The sequence below is a fragment of the Coturnix japonica genome, chromosome 23, assembly GCF_054131305.1.
Source record: "Coturnix japonica strain WE chromosome 23, WE-NBRP24, whole genome shotgun sequence".
NCBI lineage: Eukaryota > Metazoa > Chordata > Aves > Galliformes > Phasianidae > Coturnix > Coturnix japonica.
In genome coordinates this window covers 2,001,800-2,028,502 of record NC_140685.1, presented here as the reverse complement: position 1 = coordinate 2,028,502, position 26,703 = coordinate 2,001,800, and the positions used below count along the sequence as shown (strand labels likewise).

Below are 26,703 nucleotides of genomic sequence, written 5' to 3'. Positions count from 1 at the left end.
TCCAGGTTCACGTGATACTCATGTAGCTGAATGTCAGACATTCTGGCATGGAGAAAGAGATGTCAGGAAGATGCTGATGGTGCTCCGGGAGATCATTAACTTGTGGGGAGAATAAGGAATTCAAGAAGTGTCTTGGACAGGGAGCGCTGAGTTGAATAGGAACGTAGGCTGGGCTGGGAGAATGAGGCAGAGGTAGTGGCTTCATATTGAGTATGTGGGTGTATTGTGCATGGGGAACTCAATGAAAATCCTATGTACATACGTTGGTGGTATTTCTATTAAAGAACGTGGCACACTCTGCTCCTGGCTCAGCTGTGACTGCAGCCTCTCCCTTGCTGTGATCTGGATCCCAGCACCTATTTCCTGGGAGCTGAAGGAGGAAGAGTGGTGCTTTCTCCTCTGCTCTGGCACACAGTGATCCCATATCACGTGCCCCACAGCTGCACCACACTGGTCTCCTTTGGGGATGGTCCCATTGAATCCAGTGAGCACAAGCTTGAGGATGTGAGGGAGTGCTCTGCTGCATTAGGGCTGTACTTTCAGGTTTAGAATTCATTTTCTGATACTTTAACGATCCATATTTCCATCGCATTCTCTTACTCGGTGGTCCAATATCATCTGCAAGGGCATTTTAGCAGCCCTGCTTTTTGCTCAGCTTGGCACCAGTGACTGGCCATGCACGCAGATAAGGCTCAGTCCAAAAACCTGCCTGCTACTATTTTTAAAGGTGGAGGAAAAATACCTTTACTAAATAATTTCTACATCAAAATAGGTACATGAGTCAGAACACACATTGAGAGACAGGCAGGAAAGGCTTGAAGTAATAAGATTCATTCAGCTCAACCATCTAATCACCCCCTGAAAGTGAAAGATTAGTTAAAACAAAAGTGTTATTATCTGGGAGAGTGAAAAGGGAATCTGAATTCGTTCACTTCCGCACATGGGGAGTACAGGGAGTCTGCATTTCATTATACGCCAACCCAGAGAGCTTTGTTAGCCTCCTCAGTGGAAGCAGAACTACAACAATTTATGAACACCTGCTTAAAGATCTCCCTGCACCATTGCTTTGGTTTAACCTGCTTGCCAGCACAGCGGCTGGAGAGGGAGCAGCACAGGAAACTCCATCCAGCCTCGTGTCTGGGAGCGTGTGAATAAAAGCAGCGCAGTCCCTAAAGAGAGGCTGAGCCTGAGGATTTTAAATCAAATGCAAACAGGCTCCACTGTGCACTGCATGGGCAGAAATGGGAGTCCTGGGCAGGAGAGCATTTGGAACATTTTTATTTTACTTCTTAAAATGGCAAATAAAATCTGCCGGGCAATAGAAGCAAATGATAGACAAATAAAATGGTTTTTTAATTAAAAAACAAAAGCTCCAATATGGCCATTGCTAACAATTCGGTCTGCTTTAATAGATTGGATTTTTTTCCCTGACCTTTTCCTTCAAACCTGAGATTTGGTCTGGTACGTTTTCAAATGACAAATATGAATCACTTGAACCTTCTGAGTTCATTTATTATCAGCCCATGCTGAAGATGTTACTGTAGCCTCTAATCTATGTTGACACTCAGTGGAAAAATCAGGTTTTGTTATTTTTCCTCAAGCGTGTGAACCTTGAGAGCAGCGGAATTCTGCCTAGATGAGAGGTGGGAGGAAGAAAGGAGGAGAAGGCAAGATGATACTACTAACAATTTATGCACAGAGCTGGAATCTGTCTTCCCTGCACTTCCATGTCTGACAATTTCCCCTAGCTGTGCAAAAGCTTTTTTAATCACCTCCTTTGTAGGCAGTGGGCAGATGTGGAGAATTAAAGGTATCTATGCATGGTTGTGTAGCTGGGGATGGAAACCTGCTTGGCTTTCACGATACTGGATGGAGCCCAACAACTCAGGTATTGTGGGGAAGAGGCAAACACCTGTGAGCCTAACAGTATATTCAAAGAGAGATATTAGAGAGATATTATTCATTGTTGTTTTTTCTGCTATTAATATTACTTCTACTACTACTGCTGTTATCACAAAGATAAGGATGCTGCTTGTTGGGCAGGTAGCAAGGCTTTAGGTGACAAAGTGACACGACTCTCTTCCTTGAGAGAGAGAAACAATTAATAGTCATACTTGTGTTTAGTCAGTGGATCTGGATAACATCCACTTAATGCGTCACTAGAGCTGACTGATAAGCAATCCACACCTCTGCCAACTCCACTGAAAAGCCACAAAGAACAGCAAGGTAGAGGTAGCAGTCACGTGTAGTACCAGTGCTTGGGATAAGGATGAACAGTTGTCCTGGCAGCAGTCACCTGGTAAGTCTGATTTACTCCTCAGCACATACTTCAGTATGGAAGGCAAGAAGAATCAACTGCAATGACACAAAATGGGGTATTGCGGATGTCTTAGGTTCATAAAGAAGGTACGGAATATCCTTAGAGGTCCAAGAAAGAATTGCTTGAGGGAACTAATGGCACCTTCCGGATGTGTTTTGTGCTGATGAAATGCTGGGTCTGCTGTACCACTAGTGAGGTGTAGACACAAACTTTCCCCTTCCTTGGGGTAAAGAGCTGTAAAGTCCATCGAGCTTTGAAAGCTTTGCCACCTCAGACAGCCTGGGATCGCAATCAGCCCAACTCTGTCTTGTTTTCAGTTGAATGTTTCTGAAATCCTTCACACAATTAATTCAGATTGTCTTGGAGATGGGTGCTGACTGGGCAAGAGCAAAAACTGGGCAGAAGACTGCAATCAACAGATAATGATACGCTGCAGCATTTCAGATCACAGAAGGAGCTGTAAAAGAGCACTAAAAAAGGCCAGCGTTTGCTCCGTCTCTCCTTACTCTCATATTAAGCATTCCATGGAGGGCATGCCATGTGTTAATTGCATCCACACCAAAAGCTGGGAGCAAAAATGGGAGGCCTCACAGTGGGGAAAGGACTCAAGAATTCTCCTTTCTCAGCATACTCTCCTTTGTGGGATCCTTGAGGATCTTTCTCTGGTGGATGGATGAGACCCTTTGTCACCTTTTCCTCCTTGGGCAAGGCCTGGCCGTGGGGCTTCCTCATCCTAGACTTCATTGCAGGAGATCTGAGGAGCCCTTGTGGCGCTCCGAAAAGCTTCTGGTAAAAACACAGCCTGCAGAACACTTGGAGGGATAATCGGTGCTATTTCAGAGCAAAGGAAATGTCAATAGGGCTGAGGCCATATGTCCTGCAACCGTTTGGCGCCTGTTCAGAAGTACTCCCATTTTGTGGAGAAGGCATTCAGCTCTTTAGTGACCACATAATAGGCCTTGTGGCTCACAGGGCAAAAAAAGGTTGAATATCAGTGATGTAATTACAGAGCTGAAAGAGCAGCAGCAGCTTACAAATTGTAGTTAGCCTCTCATTAGTATGGTTGAGTGATGACTGCATGTACGAGTAGGGCTTATTCAACAATAAATGTCATACTTAAATAACGTATAGAATGATACAGGCAGATGTAATCAGGAGCTAAAATAAATTAGGAAAGAAACATGTGGGCTGAAAAGCAGGAAAATGAAGGTTTGCTGGTGGATGCTGTAGGCAAAAACAGTGTGGAAGCATTCAGAAAAAATTCTGTTACTTAGATTCTAGTGGTATCACGGGCAATCAAGGTGTTTAAATCCCCTAGACAGCAATGGGATTACTAGCCTTTAATCCACTGTGATATGAAGTATGTTATTGGGGCTGCCCTATTTTAGTGAAGGGGAAAGGAATTGTATAATATTGATATTGTAGCCACCTTTGGGATTTATTTTCAAGGGGAAAAATGGTGCATGAGTGCAAAATCCCTACGAAGTACCCCTTGTCCCAGAAGAAGAAAGATATGTCCTGAGTGCTGCTATGCACTGTTATCCCAATGCTTGTATAAATGACTTGGGAAAATTCACTCCATATTATCTCAGATCAACAAACCTTCTGTATATATAAATCACGCTAGGTCATTCAATAAGTAAACCAATTAGAAAGGCTCCCAGTGAAATTACCAGATATCAAGCAGCCATTTTACCTTGTAATTCCTTTTGGAGTGATGATGTAGTTATAGCATGTTCCAACAGCAACTTCACCTCATTATGGACTTGATTTATTACCAGCTTCAGCCGACCAAAGGGACTAAATCAGCATCATCTGGATGGGACTGCCAGAGCACCTCTGTGACTGGTTAGATGAATGATGAGTCTGAGCTGAGGACCTGTGGCAGCAGCCACACATGACGCATCAGCTCCAGCTGGAATTATATATCTAGTCCTCCTCCATGGGGTTTTAGCTAATTGGCACAAATAAGAGCTAAAGATGACATTACTACTTGCATGAGGTGGATAACAAAGACACTCCACTTTATAGATTTCTCAGTTCAGTGTCACTTAGCTACGTGACTACCTCTAAAGCGTACAGATGAAAATCTAACTGAAGTCATACAGGACTGGTAATGCTCTGCATTAGGTTTGCAGCATTACCTGGCAGTAGCTGTGTGTTTAGTGAAACCTGTAAAAAGAAATCGGTAGTTATGTGCCATCTGGTCCACAAGAAGCAGCAGGACCTCACGGCTGGGTGGTGATGGGCAGCTACATACAGAGTGGTATCTTTGGGGTGAGACAGCATCCAAAGGCCTTCTGTGCCTTTGTAAGAGCAGTGCCTCGAGGCAAGAAGACCTGCTTCCATACACCCTGTATCAAAATACTGAAGAACAAAGAAATTAACCTTTATGTTGGATTGACAGGTACAACACAACTTACCGTACACACGAAGAGACTCACAGCGTGTCCATGGAGTTGGCCATGGCCTTATAGGTAGAGTAGGGGGCTCTTACCTCCTTTATCTCATCTTCAGTAGCATCGAATACCTGGGCTTAAGGGCAGTAAATACAGGTGGGTCAAAGTAATGGAATTTGTAAGATATTAGGTAGCTCAAAACGCAAAGAGCATCTGGCTGCATTTTCAGAGCACCGTTGCAAATTTCACTAGTGCTTTTTAGTCTGACTTTAATTGCATTTGATGGCAAAGTTAACATTTCTATTAATAGCATAATTCAAAGTGATCAATAAGGTGACTGACAGGATAGTTCAAAAGCGAGGATGCTTGGAGGGCACTGCTGGGTCATGGCAAAGCAGCCTGGCTTTCTTCCCCCTCCCATAACACCCAGTGTGGAAGCAGGGCCGCTGGGGATCTGGGTGAACAGCAGGCTGCCAATATGCAGCCTGGGAACTCAGTTGTTGCTAAAAGCAATCAGAACCTGGAGTTTCCATAAAGCCAGCTGGATGTGCTATTTGTCAACAGCAAGGTGCTCTTTGTAGTCAAGGCATAACATCTCATCTTCTAAGGGCAGACACTTTCAGTCTCTGTTGTGAAACCCAGTAAAGGTGCACAGAGGCTTGACCGTGTCATTTTTTTTTTTCACTCTCAATCACTGCATTATAAAAAATAATAAAAATCAAGGTCATAATTTCAAGTGTGAGTGACAGAACTAAGGTAACTGGGCTCATTTATATGTAATATTCTGATTGAGGTTTTACATGGTTGCACACAGCTCTGGTCTCATCCTGGGCACAATACCGATGCTGTTTCTGATTGGGTACCCGCTCAGTATCTCATTAGGCTCTCTATGTATCTGTGGTGCTAGGAATGCTTTACTGCACATTGTCCATGCTCTGTACTGAATACAGAAATATCAGTTCCCTCATCATTCTCTCTAGGACGATCAGAGCATATTATTTCTCCCATGGTATTTTTCACTTTCTTTGACACCTTTTTTAGGGGAAGAAGTGGTATTTCTATTACAGATAGATAGGTCTGCTCAGATTAAAGCCAAAGTTGTCACTGTAGACAATTTACTAATGGCAGATTAGAGATTTTCACTCATAACATTCTCATGTACTCCTACCTGTTTTATCAGCTGAGTTCCCTCAACCAACTCCTATCTCTGTGTCAAGTCTTGCAGTTCCTGCACAAAATACTTCTGCTTGCATTTCTGGCACTTGCATTCACAATTGACTTCTAATTGCCTTCAGCTGTAGGTATGAGAGCAGAATGCTTTTGTTGCTCTGCTTCTGGAATTTCAGATCCACTTTGCTATTTCATGTAACATTAAAAAGAAGTAAAAGAGAAGCTCCTACTAAGTGCCCTACAGGGCATCAACCCCCTGCTTCAGAACAGACAGGTGAAGTTATTAAAATTCAAGCAAACCCTTTCCTTGCTGATTTTTACTTGGAAAAAGATGAAACATTTCTCTGCGGAAATAATAATGATGATGACAACAGTGATAACAACAATGATACTGACAATTATACTGAACTCTTTGAGATAGCTTGCCCAAGGAATTCAAGTTTTCTAAGTCATTGCCGTGTTGAAACAGGTCATAACAATGCATAAATGCGAGGGAAACTTAGATTTAGGCCTTGGCTGTTGTGACTGGGGAAATCTGCTCTTCATATATTGCCATCCAGCCTCCAGGGAAGCATGGAGTTGCACACAGTGGTTTCCCATAACTGTTTGGTACCATAGGTTGAATTTTGTGCCGCAGTATTGCTCAGTCCCTTATATTACTTGCTCTAAATGTCACTGGAGTTCTGTTTTTTCACACCTAGCTAATATATATGTGAACACTTACTAGCTGCATGGATTTCTTGCAATAGCGGGGATTTGTGAAGCGCCTTGCAGCAAGTACTTGGCAGTGCTGATGCACTCTGTAAACTCTTTTTCTAGCTCTGGATGGTTCATTCTCTTGGGGTTGCAGTCCTCCAAAAAAACATTAAAACTGTGACTTGAAAAGCAAAGCTTGAAAACTGAACAAAAACCTGAAGGTGAATGGCATCATTGTGTGGGCTGGAAGGAGGCCCTGAGAAGGACCAATGAGCCTCAGGCATCTGCCAGGAGCTGAGACCACAGCAGAGCTGTATGAAACAATATGAAGCCCTAAAAAAAAGAGAGAGAAAGAGAGAAAGGCTGACCTGTGGTAGAGCCTGGCTAAATGTTGGACATGGCTTAGTGGTAATATCGGTGATAGGTAGATGGTTGGGCTGATGATCTTGGAGGTATTTTCCAACCTTGGTGATTCTGTGATTCTAAGATTCTCATTTGTCCAAGTAGTTAATACACCTTGGTCATGACAAATGGCTTTGTTATGGCTTAATTAGGCATCTCCCTGGCAGGTACATTATTTGTGGGGGACTGATCCTTGTCCTGGCAACATCTGACTGCAGAATTTATTTCTGTGTGGTCACTCTTGTCTGCAACTCAAGTTGTAAACCTGAGTGTGGCTGTCTTTGCCTCCTACTTGTAATCTTATTGGATGATATGTTTTAAGTTGGCAGAGACAAGCTAATTAAACCTGAATTCACTGCTAACCTATGCATCAAAATGCTGTCCTTGGAGCCAGTTCTTCTCCCTGAGGGTCCATGTACTTGAGATACTGCTCCAGTAGTCTGAATCATGATCTCATCAGAGACAATAAGATGCTGAAGACAGATCTTAAGTGCTCTGTTTAAGCCCCTGTCAGGCAATCTGTCTACCAACATAACTAACATGTTCTCCATTTCCAAAGACATCATTCTATTTAGTCCCAAAGCTACCTTCGCTCCATAGTAATTTGGGGTCAACCCAATTTAAAATTGAGCAAAAACGTATTTATGTCAATCTTGTAGTTTTGTGGAGGAGGTTAACAGTATGAATAATCCCAGTTAGACAGAATCAGTTATTCACAAATACATGTGTGCCCACAAGCACAAAACAAATGCAGCTTTCTGAATAAAATTACAAAACTGCAAAGCATGGGGAATAAAACCACTGAAAACAGAACAAGTTTTGAATGCAAAAGTTCCCAGTTTTCACTTAAAATACACTTTTGAAAGAATATATTTCTTTCATCAAAGTCTCTATTTATCATTGGATGAAAAAGGATGCCTGCCCATAGTATTTTCTATATCACACATGGTTTTACTTCCCAGTTTGCAAGGCTTCCAGTGAAGCCTTTCCCTACAGAACTCCACTGCAGGCTACTCATTTGGCCCTGTTCTTCAATTCTTGTGCAGTGGGAGAGGAAAATGTGCATCAGCCTCTCAAGGGTACCAGCATAGTACAGTAAGTTTATTTGTCAGAGATCTCCAAGTAAAAACTACGAATTTGTGATGTATTGGTCTGAAGTCAGTGTTTGCTCAATGAAGGAAAAGAGAGGAAAAGGCTAAGTAAATATGCATCCATGTGTCTACTTTGCAGTAAGTGCTGGGTAATGGGTTTCTTAATGGAGGAGTTGCATGCAGCTGAAGATTCCTGCCTGCTTTGTGGCCCCTAAAAATATTCCTTTTAAAGGAACATGCATGTCATGGTTTTACTAGTCTTATCCTTGATTACTTGTCAGGTTTGTATGGGGAAAACTACAGGTAGCAGATGCTCCACAGCAAGTCTGAGAAGCATCCATGCAAGTGCAACATCTCTGCTGCTGCAGCATCAGTCACATCCCCTCCATGACAGTGGCACTTGGCATTGAAGCACCTTCAGGTCCTTGGTGAGGAGACAGTTCCACCTCCAGTAGTTCCTGCTTTGTCCAGCAAAGTGCAAGTGCTAGAAGATTGTGGAAGGTCTGCCCTGAAGAAGCAGGTGCCATGTTCCTACACATACAGTTAACAGAATACACCCTCCTGCCATCTCTTACAAAGACAGGAAGAAGTGCCGAACCACCTAAAGTCTTCTGAAAACTTCTGATTTTCTCCAATTTTTTTTTAAGATAATCACTTTTCAGCTAAAAATCCAAAATAAAACAATAACAGGAATAAAGCTGTGGCTGGCTTTGACTTTCATAGGGGGATGTTCCCCTCTGATATTTCTTTGTTTCCAGTAGTTCAACATGAATTTGCTTTTGCAGCTCCCAGCCTCTCCAGAAGGGGAAATATCTCAGGAGAATTCCCATCGCTGCTCCCTGTGTTGAGTGATACCATGACATGCCAGTGCAGGAGCAACAAAAATGATTGCCATTGCTCTAGGTTATGGGAGGCATTTCAGGAAGCTACTCTCAGTTCATAGAATCATAGAATCATTGGAAACCATTAAGATCACAAAGTCCAATCATCAATCCATCCCCACCGTGCCCACTAAACCGTGTCCCTCCGTACTACATCTACTCTTTTCTTGAACATTTCCATGGATGGGGACTCCTCCACCTCCCCAGGCAGCCTGTTCCAATGCATCACCACTCTCTCTGAGAAGAATTTCTTCCTAATATCCAACCTGATATTATTCTACACTTTCCAGCTGTGCCAGGTTACTGCCTTTATTGGTGATCAACCAACCTCTGCACTGGTAGATATAAATTGCAGCCAGTGCTCACAGATTGGTAGCAGATTATTTTATCTACTGCAAAGATAAAGCTTAAAAGACATTCTTCAAATGAAACCAGAGGGCAGGATTGTTCAGTACTTATCTAAGGAAGGCTTTGTTTGTAATAATTGTTATTGTAGATTAATGGTACATCAATAGGACCTACTGAATCCAGGAAAAGTCAGAACTTTGTTGTGTAGGTGTTGTGTAGCTGCAGGAAAAGAAAGAGTTGTGTGATACCATGGCATGGCAGTGAAGGAACAAAGAAATGATGTTCATTGATCCAGGTTGCACAGGAGGCATGTTAGACTCGCAGTCTAAGTTCAGACACGCCTGTATCTGATGAATTAGCCTTGAAAGTGACCATTCATGAATCAGCCCATAGTGCTGTTCACTACAACCAAAGAACCTCAAATTACTTCAATGGATTGGTTTCCTTGGAGAGGTGACGTGGGCTTAGCAGAGGCCCCAGGTGGCCCATTTGAATCACCCACGCCTCTGATTCAGGCACCAGAATCTGACCCCATCTATTGGCTGCTTGCTTCCTATCCAGAGCTGTGACCCTGAGACACCCAGCTGCACACAGCCATCTGGGGACAAGTTGCACGGAGATGGAATCTCCCCAACCCCCAGCTCTTGCCTGGGACTCCCCACATGTGGGTGTCATGATCTGGTACATTTGGACACATTCCCTTCCTGAACTCAACCCTCTGATCAGACCTGAACACAGATAATTACAACTAATAGCATGGCTGTAATTATTGCTATTATCATATTACTAGTGTTACTTCTTGTTCCATCCTATCATTTTCATCTTATTATTATGCTGTTTATGATTTGGTCATTATTCAGATAATAAAGTCAGATGCTCTGTTGTGCTTCAGAGCTTCATTCTGCTGGATGCTGTTGTATCCCCGGTGAAAAGTCAGTCCTCACCCCGAAGCACTTAAAAATCTAATTAGAAATGACATAGCAGCATTATCTTTGTCTTCAAGCAGCTTCAGTGGCAAATCTGGGATGTTCAAGGTCATTTCAGTAGACTTGCTGAAGCATCGGTAGGACTCCCAATATTCTCAATGTCTGTGCCAATGCCAGCTGCTACACAGCTCCATATTTCCACCTTGTTTTCATCCCGAACCACATCCATGCAGACCCACATATATACACCCTGCCTCACTCATCCTTTTATTACCATACATATTGACTTTGCAAGAGATGTGGACTATTCTCCACGTTTATTTAATAAATCCAATGTAGCTGTACCACCAGAACCAGCCTCTGTTTATTTCACCGTTTCCCATCTTTTCCAAAAGGTGAATGCTTAAAATGATGTATGAGCCCTGAGCTACACTGCTTATTTATGGCTCTTGCAATGCTTTCCCCTGGACTGGGAAGCGCCGGACATTTGCAATCAATTAGACTTCTTAGAACAACGCTGTCCTCGCTTTCATTAGGAGGTTGTCACAAAGTTATTTCAAAACCTTGCTCAAGTAAATTGGCTGCAAGTGGCGACTGCTCAGTCTGCTGCTGCTGACACTCCGCTCCAGGGAGCAAAGATCCAGAAAGGATTTGTTTCACCTCAGTATCAAATTGTGGCATATAGTAATACCACTAAAACTCTGTCTCGGGGAAATCTGGGATTACCTGCTGAAGGCGGCACATGTAACTTCTCTCTGCATGGGTTTTCAACACAAGGACCTACTGGAGAGCTGCAAAAAGGTGTCCTTGGGGTGTGATGTCAGCTAACCTGTTGGGACAAAAGCTGCTGATCTGGTACTACTGATGTTCCAGCTCATCGCTCAGCTGCGAGATCCTCTTAACACCAGTCCTGACGTTTTCCCACTCAAGTCAGCAATGCAAATCCTACCGGTTCCAGTGAGATAAGAATCAGGCTGTATTTTTTAAAGATTCCATCCAGTTCTAAATCCCGACCCTTCTGGAGGACAGCCAGTGTATGGAGCAGCTGTTTGCATTCTAATTAAACATAGAAGGAATTACTGTTCCCTGAAATCCATATGTATTCTCAAAATCTGACGCTTCCCATTAGAATGCTGCAGAAGCCCATGGAGAATGATGACATTCTTACCCAAAAGGTTAAGCAAAAAAATCATGAATGGAAAAAATAATAAAATAGCCATGATAAAATGGAAACAGAAATTCTGATCTAAAGGCACTTTTCTGAAAGGACAGATGCACCTGAAATGCTTTATGAAATGTGTTTTGGGCATGAATGCTGAAATACAACATTCCAATCTTGATCAAAGTCACAAGTCACCTCCTCCAAATGCTCCACGGGTGCTTTAAAACCTGAGTCCACTGGGTCCAAAACGTTGCCCTTTAAAATGAAAACTGGAAATATTTGTTGGCTGTAGCTCTGACAGCCAACAGCGATACCCTGAGAGCAGCTGCCAGGTTTGCTATCTGGGTCATCCAAGTGAAATGACACATTTCAGAACGTCAGCTTTTTGACATCATTTGTAAAACCCTGGGAGAAGGTTGAGCACATCCCTTCAGTCCAGCTTCCTTTCCTTCATAGGGCACAATGGAGATCACCCATTTTAATGTGATATTACATCTCACTCTTCTCTAAGCTGCTTCTTGCCAACAGGGCACCTTGTGTAATTCATCTGTAATTTCTTTCTCCTCAAAATTCATTCCTTGCCCAGGCCTGGGGAGAAGCAGCATCTAAAACCATAATATTTACCTGTTCTACAGGTGGCCAGAAGTTTGTCTTATGGAAGTTCAGGGGTTGACCTGAGGTGCTACACTTGCAGATGTGACAGATCAAGTTAACAAGTTACTGATAGTGAAATCTTCTCCTAAAATCAAGGGCACATTTGTCCATTAATTCCATCTGAACCGCAACTCTCCCAGGTAGCTTTTCAGATTCTCCTGGAGGTTTTGGAGAATATGGCTCATGTGGTGCAGTGGTCATAGAAAGAGAAGTGAAGAAATGCCAAGGCATGCCTGCTGCTTGACATCTTCCACTTGTATCTCCATTCATTTTTTAGTTCTTAAGGGAGGTCACCTTAATTGACCCATGACATCCAGGAGGCACCTGATTTCCTCACTGCTAACTACAAGGAAAGTACCCCAAGTAAATGCCCCAAATGCTCCAACAGAACTGTTTGCAGGAATCTCAGGGTATGAATGTGGCAGAAGCCATGAAATAATTGTGTCTTCATCTCCCAGAGTCACTGGCCTGCCATGAAATGTGAAGGAGGGATGGCAATTATCCTTAAATGCCTTGTCCTCATACAGGGGCTGATGGCAAATGCTTGTCATCCAACACTGCCACAGGATATGGCCAGTTACAGCTGCAGCTGCTAGGAGACAGAGGCACCTCAGATGCTCTGAAGATCACAGAATCTACACTTCATAATAGCTTTTGCTCCAGGAGAGCTTTGGTGGAACCCAATGGCAGGTGACTCTCCAATGCTGCGTTGTGAAGAAGCTCCCTCAGCAGGTCCAAACGAGAACACACGTGACATCTCCTCACATCTGCTTTATCCACCAGTTTCTGCATGTCCACCCATTTTCTGCATTTCACAGGGTTACCAAGGAGTACTCAGTAACACACTGGCAGCATTGCAACAGTCCACACCTCCCTGCTTAGTTTCTTGTCTTTCACTTAGGGTGAATGCCTCAGTGAAAGTGCCCCAGATCCAACAGAGTCATGTGGCTCTGGCTTTATTTGCTGTTATTGCTGCTTTCAAGTGGAAAATTGATATAATAGCAGTCCTTTCTCAACACACAGCAGTCTGCACATTTGTACAATGTTCTTTGAGGACGATCAGCATCCACTGGCATAGAAAAGTGACAGATGCTGTCTGCAAATAATGAGCTGAAGCTGTTTCCTTTGGAATGGAACTTAAGCAAAGTCCCTTTGAGTCTGAAAAGCCAGTGAGGTTCCCATGTGGCATCAGAAGCTGCTGATAAGCCTCTGCTGGAATGGGCATATTCTGTTAGCTCATATGGCATAATTGTGTGTTAACTCTGTTAACTCTTTATCTTATAGACTTCTCTAGAGAGAGAAAATGACCAACTACTAAAATATGTACTGGGCCTTTTCTACCAGGGGCAGGGAAGAAAAAGAATGAAGCTTATGTCTTCTGTTCATCCCTGCAGTGATCCATGTGGCATCTGCACAAAGAGCAGCTAAATGATGTATGACCTTGTGGTGGTACATTTATCATGTACCTTTGTGATCCTCATCTTAGCTCCTTCCATCTCACACGACCGTTTTAACCATTTAATTAGGTCTTTCAGGAGTCTCACACTTGTGAGGTTGAAAGAAGACCACTGAGATGTTTCCTCCCGAGCCATTGATCCTTGCTGATGGCTTTGTGCTTTCATCTAATTCAGGCACAGCCATGTACAGGGGAAGCTTTTCCAGATGTATCTATCAGGTGTTCAGTCATCCCATCACCTCCTGGTGCTGTAAGACGTAAATCCAGATCACTTCCCAGCCTGGCATTTTTAAAATGTGTTTGTGGAATAGAGGCACAGTTTTCCTTCAATTATGCAAATTTACTTGGTTTCTATTATAATTTATACATTTCAGAGTTTCATAATTTGTATATTCCTGAATATAGAATAGTTCTGAATCCTGATACCAAAATAAAGTATTTTGCTTTTGAGCCTTTAGCTCTTGAGATTTTATAAAGAGATACCCAGTTTTCATGACTTTACACATTTATGTAGATAACTGAAACTAGCAGAGGTTACCCAATTCATGGGGCTTCTTCGCAGTAAAACTAGTTCTTGATTTACTATCAGTCTCATTAGAGAGTTTAGGAAAGTCTATAGGAATTGATTTTCTTCCAGCATGGCCTGTTCTCTTTCGGGTTCCTTTCCAAGTGGAAGTTCAAGCAAATCCAAAACAGGATGCTGTAATTTACCTTACACTGTATGGTATGAATAATGGAAGCTGCATTGCACAGCACATTAAATTGACACACAAATGTATCAAAACAATGAGGCGCCATCCTTTAAGACACCAGGAGACAAAGCTAAGGCACAGCCTTAATCTTAATTCCTGATTTCTTACTTCAGAAAGCAGAGTTTCCAAAACTCCATCAAAGCTTTTCTCCCAGGGGTCATTTTATCTCTTTACCTGTCATGCCACTGCACCCTTCTTTCTGAGTGTCTATAAATGAAAGACATTTCGGCACATTTAGAAGCGCACAACGTTGGGGTGAATTAATCAAGACCAATTATTGTTCACAGGTTGTACAGATGTAGCATTTAAAAAAGAGAACAAAAAGAAGGGGATCGTGAAAATAATAATTCCCTCTGAACCTAATCCTACGCATGACAACAGCAGAGGGTTTGAGCAGCTGTAAAGAACAGAGACTTGTGTTATGAAGGGATGCAGGAGAGAGGAAGGCATTAGCAAACTACAGAACTGCCCTTCCTGTCTGCTGCTTCTCCTGAGCTCCCTGCTCTCCTAAAATCCCCCGTGGTTGCTGCTGAATGTATCTGTAGCACTGAGACTGCCCGCTGATAAATAACAAATCAAACACGAGCTCTGCTCACAGAACATTCAGTTCACATGAGCTGCAGTTTTGCTGCATTTAAAATCTTCCAGCTCTGGACCTGAATTCTGAACATCTTTTTTTTATTCAGGCTTGGGGTTGGTTTGTTGGGCTTTTTTGAGCTTCGTAGTGCTCAGTGAACTGTACCCTGTGAGTCGGAAAACCCTGGTGCAGAATCAGGATAATGATTTAGTGACAGGGAAGGACAAGAAGGCTGCAGAGTATGGAAGTTAACAAAAGAAATAAAACACAGCACAAAAACATTCCCAAATTGAAACACCAGGTAAAATACATCTTGTTGCCTTTGCTGTCAGGTAGTTAGTTGCTTGAGTGGGTTAGACGGTTTGTATAATTAATAGAGGGAAAATGAGCATCTACAAGGAAAAAAAGAATCCCATTCTGGGACTAGAGTTGCTGGGGTGAAAACACAGTAAGTTCCAGTAAGGAACTGGCAAATAAATCCAAAAGCCAAAAAAAAACAGGAAACAAGTGACCAGAACAGGATGTAGTTTCACCTGACATCACATAGAAATGCTGAGAAAGAACCTTGGTCTTCAAAACAGCATCCAGTTCTTTAAACACAAAACCATCTTTCCCTGCAATCTCTGTTATTATTCTTCTTCAATATATATATATTTTTTACCACAAAAGAAAAAGACATCTCAAACCCCAGGCACTGTGAGGACAGAGAAGAGCATTCAAGAAAAGGGTATTTTGTGCCCACGGAATCAAACCATGCTTTCCAGTGCAGCTGCCTGGAGTCCTGAGGACCTGGACACACAGGTCACATGTTTTCTCCATCAGAAACCATATGAACCCATATGAGAATGGGATCAGGCTGATGCAGAGGCTCTGTTAACCCTGACTTTAGCAACAGAAAGGAATAGAAACTTTGATGGAGGGTACAAGGAGGGCAATGTTAGACAGCTCTGAGACATCCCTTCAGCTTGGGAGCCAGATGAAGGATGGGTCCTGAAGTAGACATGCATCTGTAATGGAAGGTCAAGGGAGGAGATGGAAGCTCTACAAAAGGCAGTACAGGGGACAAGGGCTTAACCACAGCCCATGGCGTGGAGGATGAGATATACTACATCATCTTATTTTTATCTCTATTTAGATGTTTCTAAAGAAAGGCTTGGGCATCCAGGCAGGAGCAGTGCTGTCATGGGAGCCATGCTTTTCTTTATCTCGGCAGTTTCACAGACAAATGGGCCAAAAGGTGTCTTGGGAAGGTGGTTCCCATGGGAAAAGCTGCTGGGCTTTCTCTGGGGCTCTTGGTGCACAGCCCTTCCTCCATGGGCTGTGGCACTGAGTGCAGGGCCTGGTGCCAGTAGACCAAGGCCTCCTTCCTGGGGGGCCTTCAGGTAGCCATATCCTGCTGTGTCCCTCCTTTGTTCTGGTGCCTCTTGGGCTCTTGAATTGGCTCCCAGAAGACAATCAGAATCAGAGAATCATTGAATAGCATAGGTTGGAAGGGATCTCAGAGATTATTGAGCTCCAGCCCCTCTGCTTTGTGCTGGTTGCCCCAGTCCAGGCTGCCCAGAGTCCATCCATGTCCTTGGGCTCCGCCATGGATGGGGCACTCACACTCCTTTGGGTAGTAGCAGTGCCAGGGCCACATTGCCATCTGAGTAAAGATTTTCTTCCTAATATATAACCTCCATCTGCCCTCTTTTAGTTTAAAACCATTCCTTCTTGTTCTCTCGCTATCAGACCACATAAAAACTCAGCCCCCCTCCTGTTTATAAGCTCCCTTCAAGTTCTGGAAGACTGCAGTGATGTGTCCCCACAGATAAACAAGCTGTGAGCTCCCTCAGTCTGTTTCTATAAGGGAGGTGCTCCAGCCCTCTGAGCATCTTTGTGACCCTCCTCTGGATCCACTCCAACAGCTCCTCATCTTTCTTGTCTTGGGGGCCCCAGGCCTGGATACAGTGCTCCAGATGGAGCCTCAAGAAGGCAGAGCAGAGGGGGACAGTTCTCTCCCTGCCCACTGCCAGCCCTCTGCTGCTGCAGCCCAGGGAACTGTTGTCTTTCTGAGCTGAAAACACACAGTCACCGCTCAGGGACAGATGAAGGTCACCATTTCCTCATGGCTTCCAGATTCCCAGGTTCAGGGAGGTGGATGCAGCATAGGCCTGAAGCATCCCCAAGGGCTGCTAGTTTTGGGAAGGAAGCTGGTAAGCATCCGATGTTCAGAGTGAGAATATTTGGGCTGAGACAGGGAACGGCATGAGGAGGCAGAGAAAATGGTGGAGGTCAAATCTCCTGTTGTCCCCAGCTCTCCACCCAACATCCCTGCCCAAGGCAGCCTCAGCACCACTGTGTGCCCGTGCGCTGCAGGCAGCCCCGTGCTGCTGCCTCCCCTGTCTGCCAGCCCTGCCTTGTGCAGAGGCCTCATTCTGCCTAATTGCACGGAGAAGAACGAACGTGAAACGCTGTCTTACCTTGAGCACCACCCGCCTCGGGAGTCGTGGATCAGAGCCCGAGGGAGGGAGAGGGTTGGGATGGTTGGGCCCTTCAGGCAGCTCTGCCGTCCCGGTGCTCCCTGCAGCACTGCCACTGCTTCTCTGCCTCTGTGCAGCAGGTTGCAGGCACACAGCAAGCGCGTTTGCTGGACAGAGTCCACCATCTAGAAAACACGGTCACTGTGAGCAGCATCAGAGCAGCGCAGGTGACGCTGGGACAAGCAGGGTTTCTCCCTGGGAATAAAACCCACCCGGTCCAGGCTCCTCTGCTTGCTCCTCATTATCTCGTGTCTGACTGCAGCAAAGCCCTTGTAAGACTGCTGCCAGAACAGCTGGTTGCCAGCGATGTACGGAGTGATCGATATGTTTGGCTTTTCATGTTCATCCATCGTGTGAATCTGCTTTCATGCTTTCATTATGTGAAAGAGGTTTGAAGGCAGCTCTGAACTTTGCTCTCATACCATTTACTGCCTTTGGCCTGGATCCAGAGTCCATGCAGCTCCCTGCTGCTCACCTGGCTCTCTGCAAAGCAGGGTTAATTATTCCTCCTCCTCTCCATCACCAAAAAGAATAAACAAAAGTGCTGATTTTAGAGTCTGAAAAATCTGCCCAGTGCAGCTGGACACGCTCCTCCACAGACAGACAAGGCTCTGGAGTGAAAGCCAGAGGAAAAAGAGCTCCTAGTTTGTTTACTACCTCCTGGCACACATCCATGCCCAGCGTTTTATATAGCACTTCCCCAGCTTTGCAGCCTGGAGAACAAGCCGCAGCATTGCCCTCGCTATCAACACACCGATGGCGACCTGCAGCATTCCTTGCTGCTCCTCCGACAGCGCACCCAGGTCCCCGCTGTGCTGAGATTTGTGTGTGTGTGTGTGCATGCTGCAAAGGCAATTTGCAATCTGTAAATAGAGGACTGCGAGCGTGTGTGCGTGCGTGGTGGTGGGGATAAGGGATTTTGATATGAGCTGCATTGCAAAAAGCTTTGTGGTGGGTTTCTGAGCTGTCAGGAGGAAGAAAACTGATGGCAGAGGGATGTTTCTGAGCAGGGATGTTTGAGGAGGTTGCTGAGTATTGGAAGGAGGGAAAGGCTGGTCTGGAGGTTCTGGCAGACAGAAATCCTCCTCGGTGTAGCCCAGGGCTGCAGCAAGTTGCATTTTAGAAAGAGCCTTCAGTCCCTGGGATTTGGGGTCAGCCAACTGCAAATAGTTTTTCTTTAACTCTCTTCTCACTGTGACAGAAGGGAAAATGTGATCCTAATGCTTTGTAACACCAGAATGTAATGCTGAGAGGGTTTTAGGAGCTATAAGAAAAGGACTTGATGCCAACCTTATGCCAGGGCTGGAAGAGCAGCCTCCATGCAGCTTCTGGATGAGGCTTCCAGGCTCTCCACCATGTCCCTCTTGAAGCTTTAGCCCCCGAGGTTTTTCCTGCAGTGCAGAAGCCTGCTTTCCTATTGGTATCATTACAGGCATAGTGGAACTCCACAGTGACCTCCTCTCCATCTCCCTGTCCTCAGATCTCTGAGCTCCCCAGTGTCTGTGCTGCCTGTGGGGATGCAAAAGGGGTTGGTGCCGTTAGTAGATGACACTCCCAATTGGCAAATGGTCCCCACTTCTGTGCCACATTCCCCAGACAGGCATGATGAGTGGGAGTTATTTTGCTGTCACTTGCATTAATTGTTTTGAGTCAAGATGGCAAAACCACTGTATTTATGGTGGACTTTTTAATTGGGTTGTGATTGAGGTTAACAACATTTAAATCAGTTGCCATAATAAGCGGAGTAAAGAGTCAGGGGGCTGGAAGGAAACAAAGCTAATTAAAATAATCAGCTTGACTTTGATGGGAACTGGCCTGAATCCTGCAGCACGTGTCAAGGCTCGATGTTATAAGCACCATCCCTGGCTGTGGGTGTGTGTTGCATTAGTGGAAATGGTGACAGAGCCCTATGCAGGAAGGGGCATCCATATGCCAGCTTGCTTCTTGCATTGTTTGTGTTCCCTTGCCTTTCTGTCTTTACCAGGAACAAGGAGAAAAATATCCTTGAAGCCTTTCTTAGAGAATCTCGGGAGGCATTGAATTGTGGTGTGTGCCGGCTGCTCAGAGCAACCTCCAGCCAAGTTAAGAGGTCAAGTGTGGCTCAAAACCATACACTCTATTGCCTTTGGGATGACTTGGAAGTAGCACAGAGGAGAAACAGCAGATGGATGGGCCTGAATGCCCAGCGACTGGCACATCTGCCTCCATCCGTCCTGCCTGGCATTGAACACATGGCAGATATTGGGCAAATAATGAGGCTAAGAGGGGTTGTGGGATATGCCCCATTGTATAAGGACAGTAAGATCTGCTATGTTTGAGTCACCACGAAGATGTGCCATAGGGTCTTGGCTTTCAGGGGGCTTCAGGCAGAGGGTGGGCTCAGCCTGTGTATCTGGTATCTGTATCTCATCCAGCTGTACCTGGTCTGCTAGGGTGACCTTGACAGTCACTGTGAGGACAGTGCAGGGCATCCTTAAGAACTTGTTAAAGACATGAACATATTTGTAAGTAATGTCCTCATTTGAAAGGATACCAGCTTCTCTCAGGTGTAAGTAGTTATTAATTACAATGCAACAAGAAAACTCATTAGAGAATAGAATCAAACTTTCAATTAATGCCATTTTCATCTGGGAAGATTAGATTAAGGTGCTTTTTTTCTTTTTTTTTTTTCCTTGCTTTTAACAAGGATCTAGAAACATTTGCTAATTTCTAGCTATTATAGATGCTTCCATAAAATAAATGGGATCTTCCATTTGCATATAAGAAAACATTTTCTCTATTCACTCTGACTCTGAGATGCCCAATTTGTACCAGTAAATTGAGCTGAAGGCTGCCTGCACATTTAAATAGGAGTCTTTTCTTATGCAGAAAAGCAACACGCTTTACCAGTCCCTTGGTGAACATCTAGCATAATTTCTGGGGTTTATTTAACCTAGTCTCTAATATCAGGCTCTGCATGAACCTTAGCAGTGCGGTTGAGCAAAAAGCCGAGCGTTGTCTCTTTGCTGACTGCTACACAAACATTTCTTTCTGTCTCTTTGAAATGCTCACTTCTTATTTTCAGTCTTTTACTTTCGGTTTCGTTTTCAGACTCAAAGTCAAAGCTTCTTAAAATAAAAGAGCTTTCAGATGCCAGTCATGAATTCCATATGATCGAAAATGAAATGAATTAGTCACTTCCACACTGACTTGGTGATAGGCTTGGTTTTCTCAGTGATCAGGATTTTCAGGCTTGGAATTTGGTTCTGTTCTGTTGTATATCTAAGAGGACCATCCAATCATGTCTTTAATCGGAATATCCCAAGAAGCCCCATCTTCATTTACAAAGGACCAACCCAGTAATGTTTTGTGTCCCTGTGCAATCTCTGAATGGGTGTTTTTGGTTGTATCGATGCTCTTCTGATGAATCATAAACAGCCACGTATTAACAAACAGAATCAATAATAAAATAGCTCACAACATCTCTCTGTGCAACCAGCACAGAAGGGTCCCATGGAAATATTTTGTCGCCCAGATTTGTGTGTTTATTGTCCTTGCAAACATTGGATAAATCATCTGTGTGAAAAACAAGCAGAAAACACAAAACCACACAGAAATAGCAATAATCATTTCTCTGCTGATCTTGGTTGAAGGAACACAAGGAAGAGCAAGCCAGGTGAGCTACCTGACTTATGTGGGGAGTCAATAAATCTCTTTCCAAAGGTTGGAAACTGACTGTCCTAACTCAGAAACTGTGGCATCCATCAGGACCATCATACCCACTACACACAGCTCTGCCAACCATCTCCATAGGTCCCATCGCTGCATTCTTCCAACTGTTACCTCAGGTAGACTAGAACAGCTTGGTTTCACATCTCCAGTGTTACCTTATGGATCTTCTCATGTGCTTCTTGTGTCGCTGTCTCTGTGGGTATTGGCAGATGTTGGAGGCGGGTTGCCCACTTGCTTGGAATTCTCCCCAGACATATGGAGAGCAGAAAGGATTGAAAAGGAACAGAGAGTCACTCTCTGCTCATCGCTCCCCCATAGAATGGAAGAGTTGCATTAAAGTTGTACAGGATGATTTTGAAGAGCTAGGAAAACAGCTTTGTTTGTTTGCACTACCTGGAGAGAAAAATCCATATGTTATATTTAACCCTGGACATCTTTTGCTATTTCATTTGTCCCTGATTAAAACAACAACGAAAAAGTTTCAGATCACAGCAAAGTGATTTTCTTGTTTTTTTTCTTGTTTTTTCCTAATGTTCTCCAACAGCAACCAAAAAAAAATGGTAACTAAAAAACCCACTGTTCCAAAATCCCTCTTCATTAGACCCATTGTATTGGTAGGGAGAGATAAATGAAAATATGAAACTGAGGCAGCACTCCTGAAAGCAGAGCTCATGCTACAAAGCCATAGATGAGGGTTTCTATGTGAAACCTCATTTTAGGAGAAATCTCTTGATCTCTAAGCCTGGAATTCAGCCATCAGACTCATTGCTGTTGCCGTGACACTGTTTCACACCGAAGTCATTAGGATGAGCTCAAAACAGCCGTGACCAGAACTGCTGTGACCTTACCAAAGTGCTCCTTGACCCAGTGGATAAAGGAGATGAAATGGCAGGGAGGAAATGTCACATCAGCCTTTGAGGGAGATGATGGGGAGGGATGGGTGGGCAGCTGTGGGTGTTTCACTCTGAGTCCACATCCATGTCGTAGAATCATAGAATGGTTTAGGCTAGAAGGGACCTTTAAGATCACCTCATTCCAACCCCCTGCTATAAGCAGGGACACCTCCCACTAGCCCATGTTGCTCACAACCCCATCCATCCTGGCCTTGAGTGCTGCCAGGGAGGGCACATCCACAGCCTCTCTGGGAACCCATTCCAGTGTCTCACCACTCTCACAATAATTTCTTTCTTTCTCATGTCTAATCTAAATCAGCCCTCTTCCAGCTTAAAGCCATTTTTCCCCTCATCCTATCACTACATGCCCTTACAAAAAGTCCCTCCCCAGCTTTCCTGCAGGCTGCTTTCATGTCCTGCAGTAAAGGGGTGGCCCAGGATTGCAGATGGTGCCATTGCAGCACCCGATCTCTCAGCTCTGAGCTTGCAGTTATTCTGCAGGACCAGGGGCACAGGTTGTGTGTGTGCCCAGAAAGCAACTTGCTCTCTCACTGCCTTTCTCTTGCCTTTCATCTTGCACCCAGCTACTTCTCTTCCTCCTCCTCCTCCTTGTCAAAGCCTGGTTTGGGATTTTGTTCCTTTGATGGCTGAAAACTTCCTTCAATTTCCCAGCCTGAATTTATTCACAGCCAGCATACACTTCTTGTTCCTGTGCCAAATTTGTCTGTTGGATCTTCTCCCTTCCCAGCATTTTCCCTCTCCAGGTTTATATATAGAAAGTGATTTTCTTTATTTCATTTTTTTTTCTCAGAGCCCTCCTAAGTTTCAACTTATTATTTTCAAAACTCAACTTGGATATATAACCGCCCAGCCCTCCTCTCTGGCTGTATTTTACAACATGAGCCTCATCTCTCCTTGGACTTCTGGGATTCATTTGCACAAGCCTGGGTCAAGGATTATGTCTCAGGCTTGTTTTTCTTGGTGAGACTTCAAAGTGCCTTTCAGCCATCCCTGAGCCCTGTGTTTTTCTTGTCAGTTTAATATGCTTAGTAATAACACCTACCACTTTCATATGTCACACTCTGCGCTCTTTAGACAACTACACATTGACTGGCAAAGCAACACAAAGATACCGAATTTAAGCAGAAAGGAGAAATGTTGCCTTCTTAAATAACCTTTACTTCCTCCAGGTGCTTGTGCAGGTCATAGAATTAGGTGCCTTGGTGACTCACAGCCCTTCTGCCTGGCAGTTCTGCCTGTCTGTAGAGCTCAGAGCAATTACTGAAGCTTTAAACATACCTTCTCTGGGTGCAAAAACCTTGGTGACACTATTAGCATCTTGCCGGTGTTAGCAGAGTGAGAGTGTGCTGGAATTGCTGCTGGGGGATGCGCAGTGGGGCTGGTAAAAATACCATGTGCTTCAAGTGGGAAAATATAAATAGATGTTTTAATATAACTCGGTAATGCAGCTCTTTGCTGATGCCTTACAGACTAGGAGGATAAGATATTGTAATAATATGTGGCAGTTCCTGTGAAAAGGGTATTTGGGGATGAAAAGTGGGGGAAAAAATCCTGTTTTGAGAATTGAAAGATACTTCAGGTTTTCAAAACACAAAACCAACAAGGAGAACGTACTGAAAAGAATTCGGTCCTTCAAGGGAAATATCTGTTCCTTTTGGAAAGACCATTTCCCTTCAGAAACTATTTTTGGCAAACCCTGTACAGATGGCTCCATTTGAAATAAACAAAAGCCAACGGGGACTTGGAAAGGGGAACTGTGACTGATCCCAAGCACAGCACAATCTATAGGAGTGTTTCTGCTTAAAGCAAGCTTTGGATACCTTCCCATTGGTATTTAATGTTATAACTGCATCAGATGGACAGAGAAACGGAGCTACATCTTTGACACATCCATAGCTGTGGTCTGTGTCCCTTCAGCCTGGCATCCCTAGGACATGGAGCACATCCTCCTTGGTTTGGTAAGTGCAAAGAACTTGTGAGCTTCGGGATCTTGCTGAAAATGGGGGGCTGGGGAGAGTTTGGGAGGTGGAAGGAACATGAGCTGCACACATGGGGGGCTGCCAGCACTGGAGCTACAGGAGGAGGTGAAGAATAGCTCGGAGTCTTCCCCATTGTCACCCAGAGTCACAGGAAGGGCTGAGGATACCTCCTGGGTCCCTTTCCCAACTTCTGACCTAACATTGGCTGGTATTAAAGGTAGTTATATTGCTTGGGGTTATTCAGCCTAGAAAACAGAAGTCTACGGTGACCTTACTGCTGCCTTACAATACTTACAGGAGGCCTATGAGAAAGGTGGGTAGAGACTTCCCTGGAGCATGTATAGTGATAGCACAAGAGGATAACATTTGTAACAAAAGGGTGGTAGATTTAGATTAGATACAGAAATTCCTGTGATGGTGATAAGACCTTGCAACAGTTTGTCCAGACAATCTGCGGGTGCTTCTTTCCTTGTGGATGGGCACCTGGGCATCCCGACCTGGTGAGGATGTCCCCCATCATGGCTGGAAGTTGAACCTGGGCTTTGAGATCTGTCCCAGCCCATACCAGATGCTCTGATTCTATTCAGCTTTAGTAGGAAATGTGGGATGGAGGCCACAGGCTGCACATTCAGAGCAGAATGAGGGAAGGTGCTCAGTGCAAATGTCTTTTCGCACCAAGCCTGTGGGGCTGGCAAAGAGGTTTTGTTATGTTACAAAGGGCTGACCATGGAGGATGCAAACTGGCACACAGATAAGCAGCCCTAATTGCTACTTACCTTGTAAATGTCATATTTCGTCTAGCTAAGCCAGAAGAACAGAGTGAGGTGTTAGCACAGAGATTTTAGTGCTCAACTAATTAAAAAAGTCATCTCTCACTCCTAGGGGATTTGATTACTTTTTTTTTATGAAGGCTCGAGGTATCGCACCATTTTCAGATGATGTAATTAACCTGACCTATTTGGTGGTTTCATGTAATGTTTCTTTGTGATGGATTTACAATAAAGCTTCATTATTAAAGACTTCAGAGCAAGATTTATTATGATCTCGAATCTTTCCATTCATTATTTCGTTCCCCTCGTTTGGATGTGAGTCAGGACCCCTGGGCACTTCTCTTGCATCTCCCAGTAATCTGCACGCTGCTCTGGAGGAAACATATGGGTTTGACCTCTCTGTTGTGCAGTTTACTGTGTTGCAAAGCGGGTGCACAGATAAACCACTGGAGTTTTGTGAGGTTTACGTAATTCATCCACTGAGCACCGGGGAGGAGGCAGGCCAGGGGAGACAGTGAGTTTTCAGATGGTACATATTGTTATTCATGGTCATCTTTCTCCTTGCAGCTCCCAAACCAAATCCTCTGCTTTCAGTGTAATGACTCCCACTGCCTGCAGTCAGCCTTGGTTCGCCTCAGAGGCACTGAGTTGGTGGGCACACAGCTGCCATGGGGGGCAGGGAGGGGTTATTCATTAATCCCTATTTGTATCTCAAAGGAATACCCATACAATCCCCACGTGGCAAGTTTTCCAGTCTAGAATTGATTTAGACAGTGTTAGAATCGATGTAGAACCCTTTTTTCCCCTTCTTTCCTTTGTTTTGTTTTAGAACAAACAGTTACAGGGGAAATTGCAGATAGATTTTCATACCTGTCTTAACTTGAAAGGTTGAAAGCCGGCAGCCCAAAGCCCACTGCCTGCACTGTTTCATTGACTGCCAGGAGCCGGGCACCCTTAATGTGTTGGTGTTAAAGAAACAGATGTAAAACTAACCAGAGACTTTTATTTCTGTTGAGCTTTGAGATAATGACAAATGTGCATCGACTCCAAAGGGTAATAGGGGTGGGGGTACTGCTACACATCAATAGCTGTAACAAGGCCTATTGTAGGACACAGGGAAACCTACTCGATATTTGGATGCCACGGTTGGAGCTGAGCTTTCCTAAAGCTCTGCTGATTGCAGGTGTGCTTAGTTTGCTCTGCTGGAAGCCTGCCCTTAGCCACAACATCACCACTGCTCCCCACCAGCACAGATCCCAACCTACAGGGCAAGAGACACAGCTTTCCTGAGCAGGAAGTACTGCACAGTGTCTACATCGTTCCCCGTGTCAGAATCCCTCTCCTACAGAAGACAAAGTTGTTTTTCCATTGCAGTGCTGTCCCTGTGTGCTATGTGTGTGGAATAAGAACGTTCTCTGTCACTGGACATATTTATCTAGGGGAGGAGGTGGTCCTGAAGCACCATCCCTGCGGTAATTAATAGGCACCTGCAGTAAAGCACAGCAGAAACATTTTGAGGGACATTATCTGCTGTCCCGCTTGAATTAAGAATTCATAAGGGCACAAATCATTCCACAGGCTTTGTTTGGCTTTAAGTTCTACTGTATACAAATGACCTGTGAAGAGAAACTGATTAATGACATAGAAAGAGAGAGCCCAGCAGATGATACATCTCCTCTATATCTCATCTCTTCCACCTTCCCACCTGCAGGACGGTGCAATGCAGACAAACTGAGGGCTCCTCTCCTGCTCTGGGCCCCTTTCCCATTTCTCTGTGCTATGGGTTATGATAAATGCATGCTGCTGTAGAAAGCTTTCAGTTCTGGGGGCAGAGGAAAGCAGCTGTCACCCTCAGCAGCATTCTGTTGTGTTCAGGGCTTCCATCATTGCTTTCTGTCCTCATCGCCTCCCATTTGCACCATGTATTCACTGGTTGTCAGTGAGGAAGATGGATGTGATTAGCTTGTCCTTAT

General features: G+C 44.4%; 1 protein-coding gene across 5 annotated transcripts in view; it reads left to right on the top strand.

Annotated features, from left to right (window-relative positions):
* SHISA6 (shisa family member 6) overlaps window positions 1-26,703 on the top strand; it is a 193,686-nt gene that overhangs the window by 55,167 nt on the left and 111,816 nt on the right. Inside the window, exon 5 of one of the 5 annotated variants that reach the window (XM_085522729.1) lies at window positions 8,360-8,477. The exons of the other annotated variants lie outside the window; for them this stretch is intronic. Coding sequence (XP_085378855.1) covers window positions 8,360-8,385 — 26 coding nt within the window. The 3' untranslated portion in view covers window positions 8,386-8,477. Of the gene's footprint in view, window positions 1-8,359; window positions 8,478-26,703 lie in introns of those variants that run through there. 5 annotated transcript variants of the gene reach the window in all.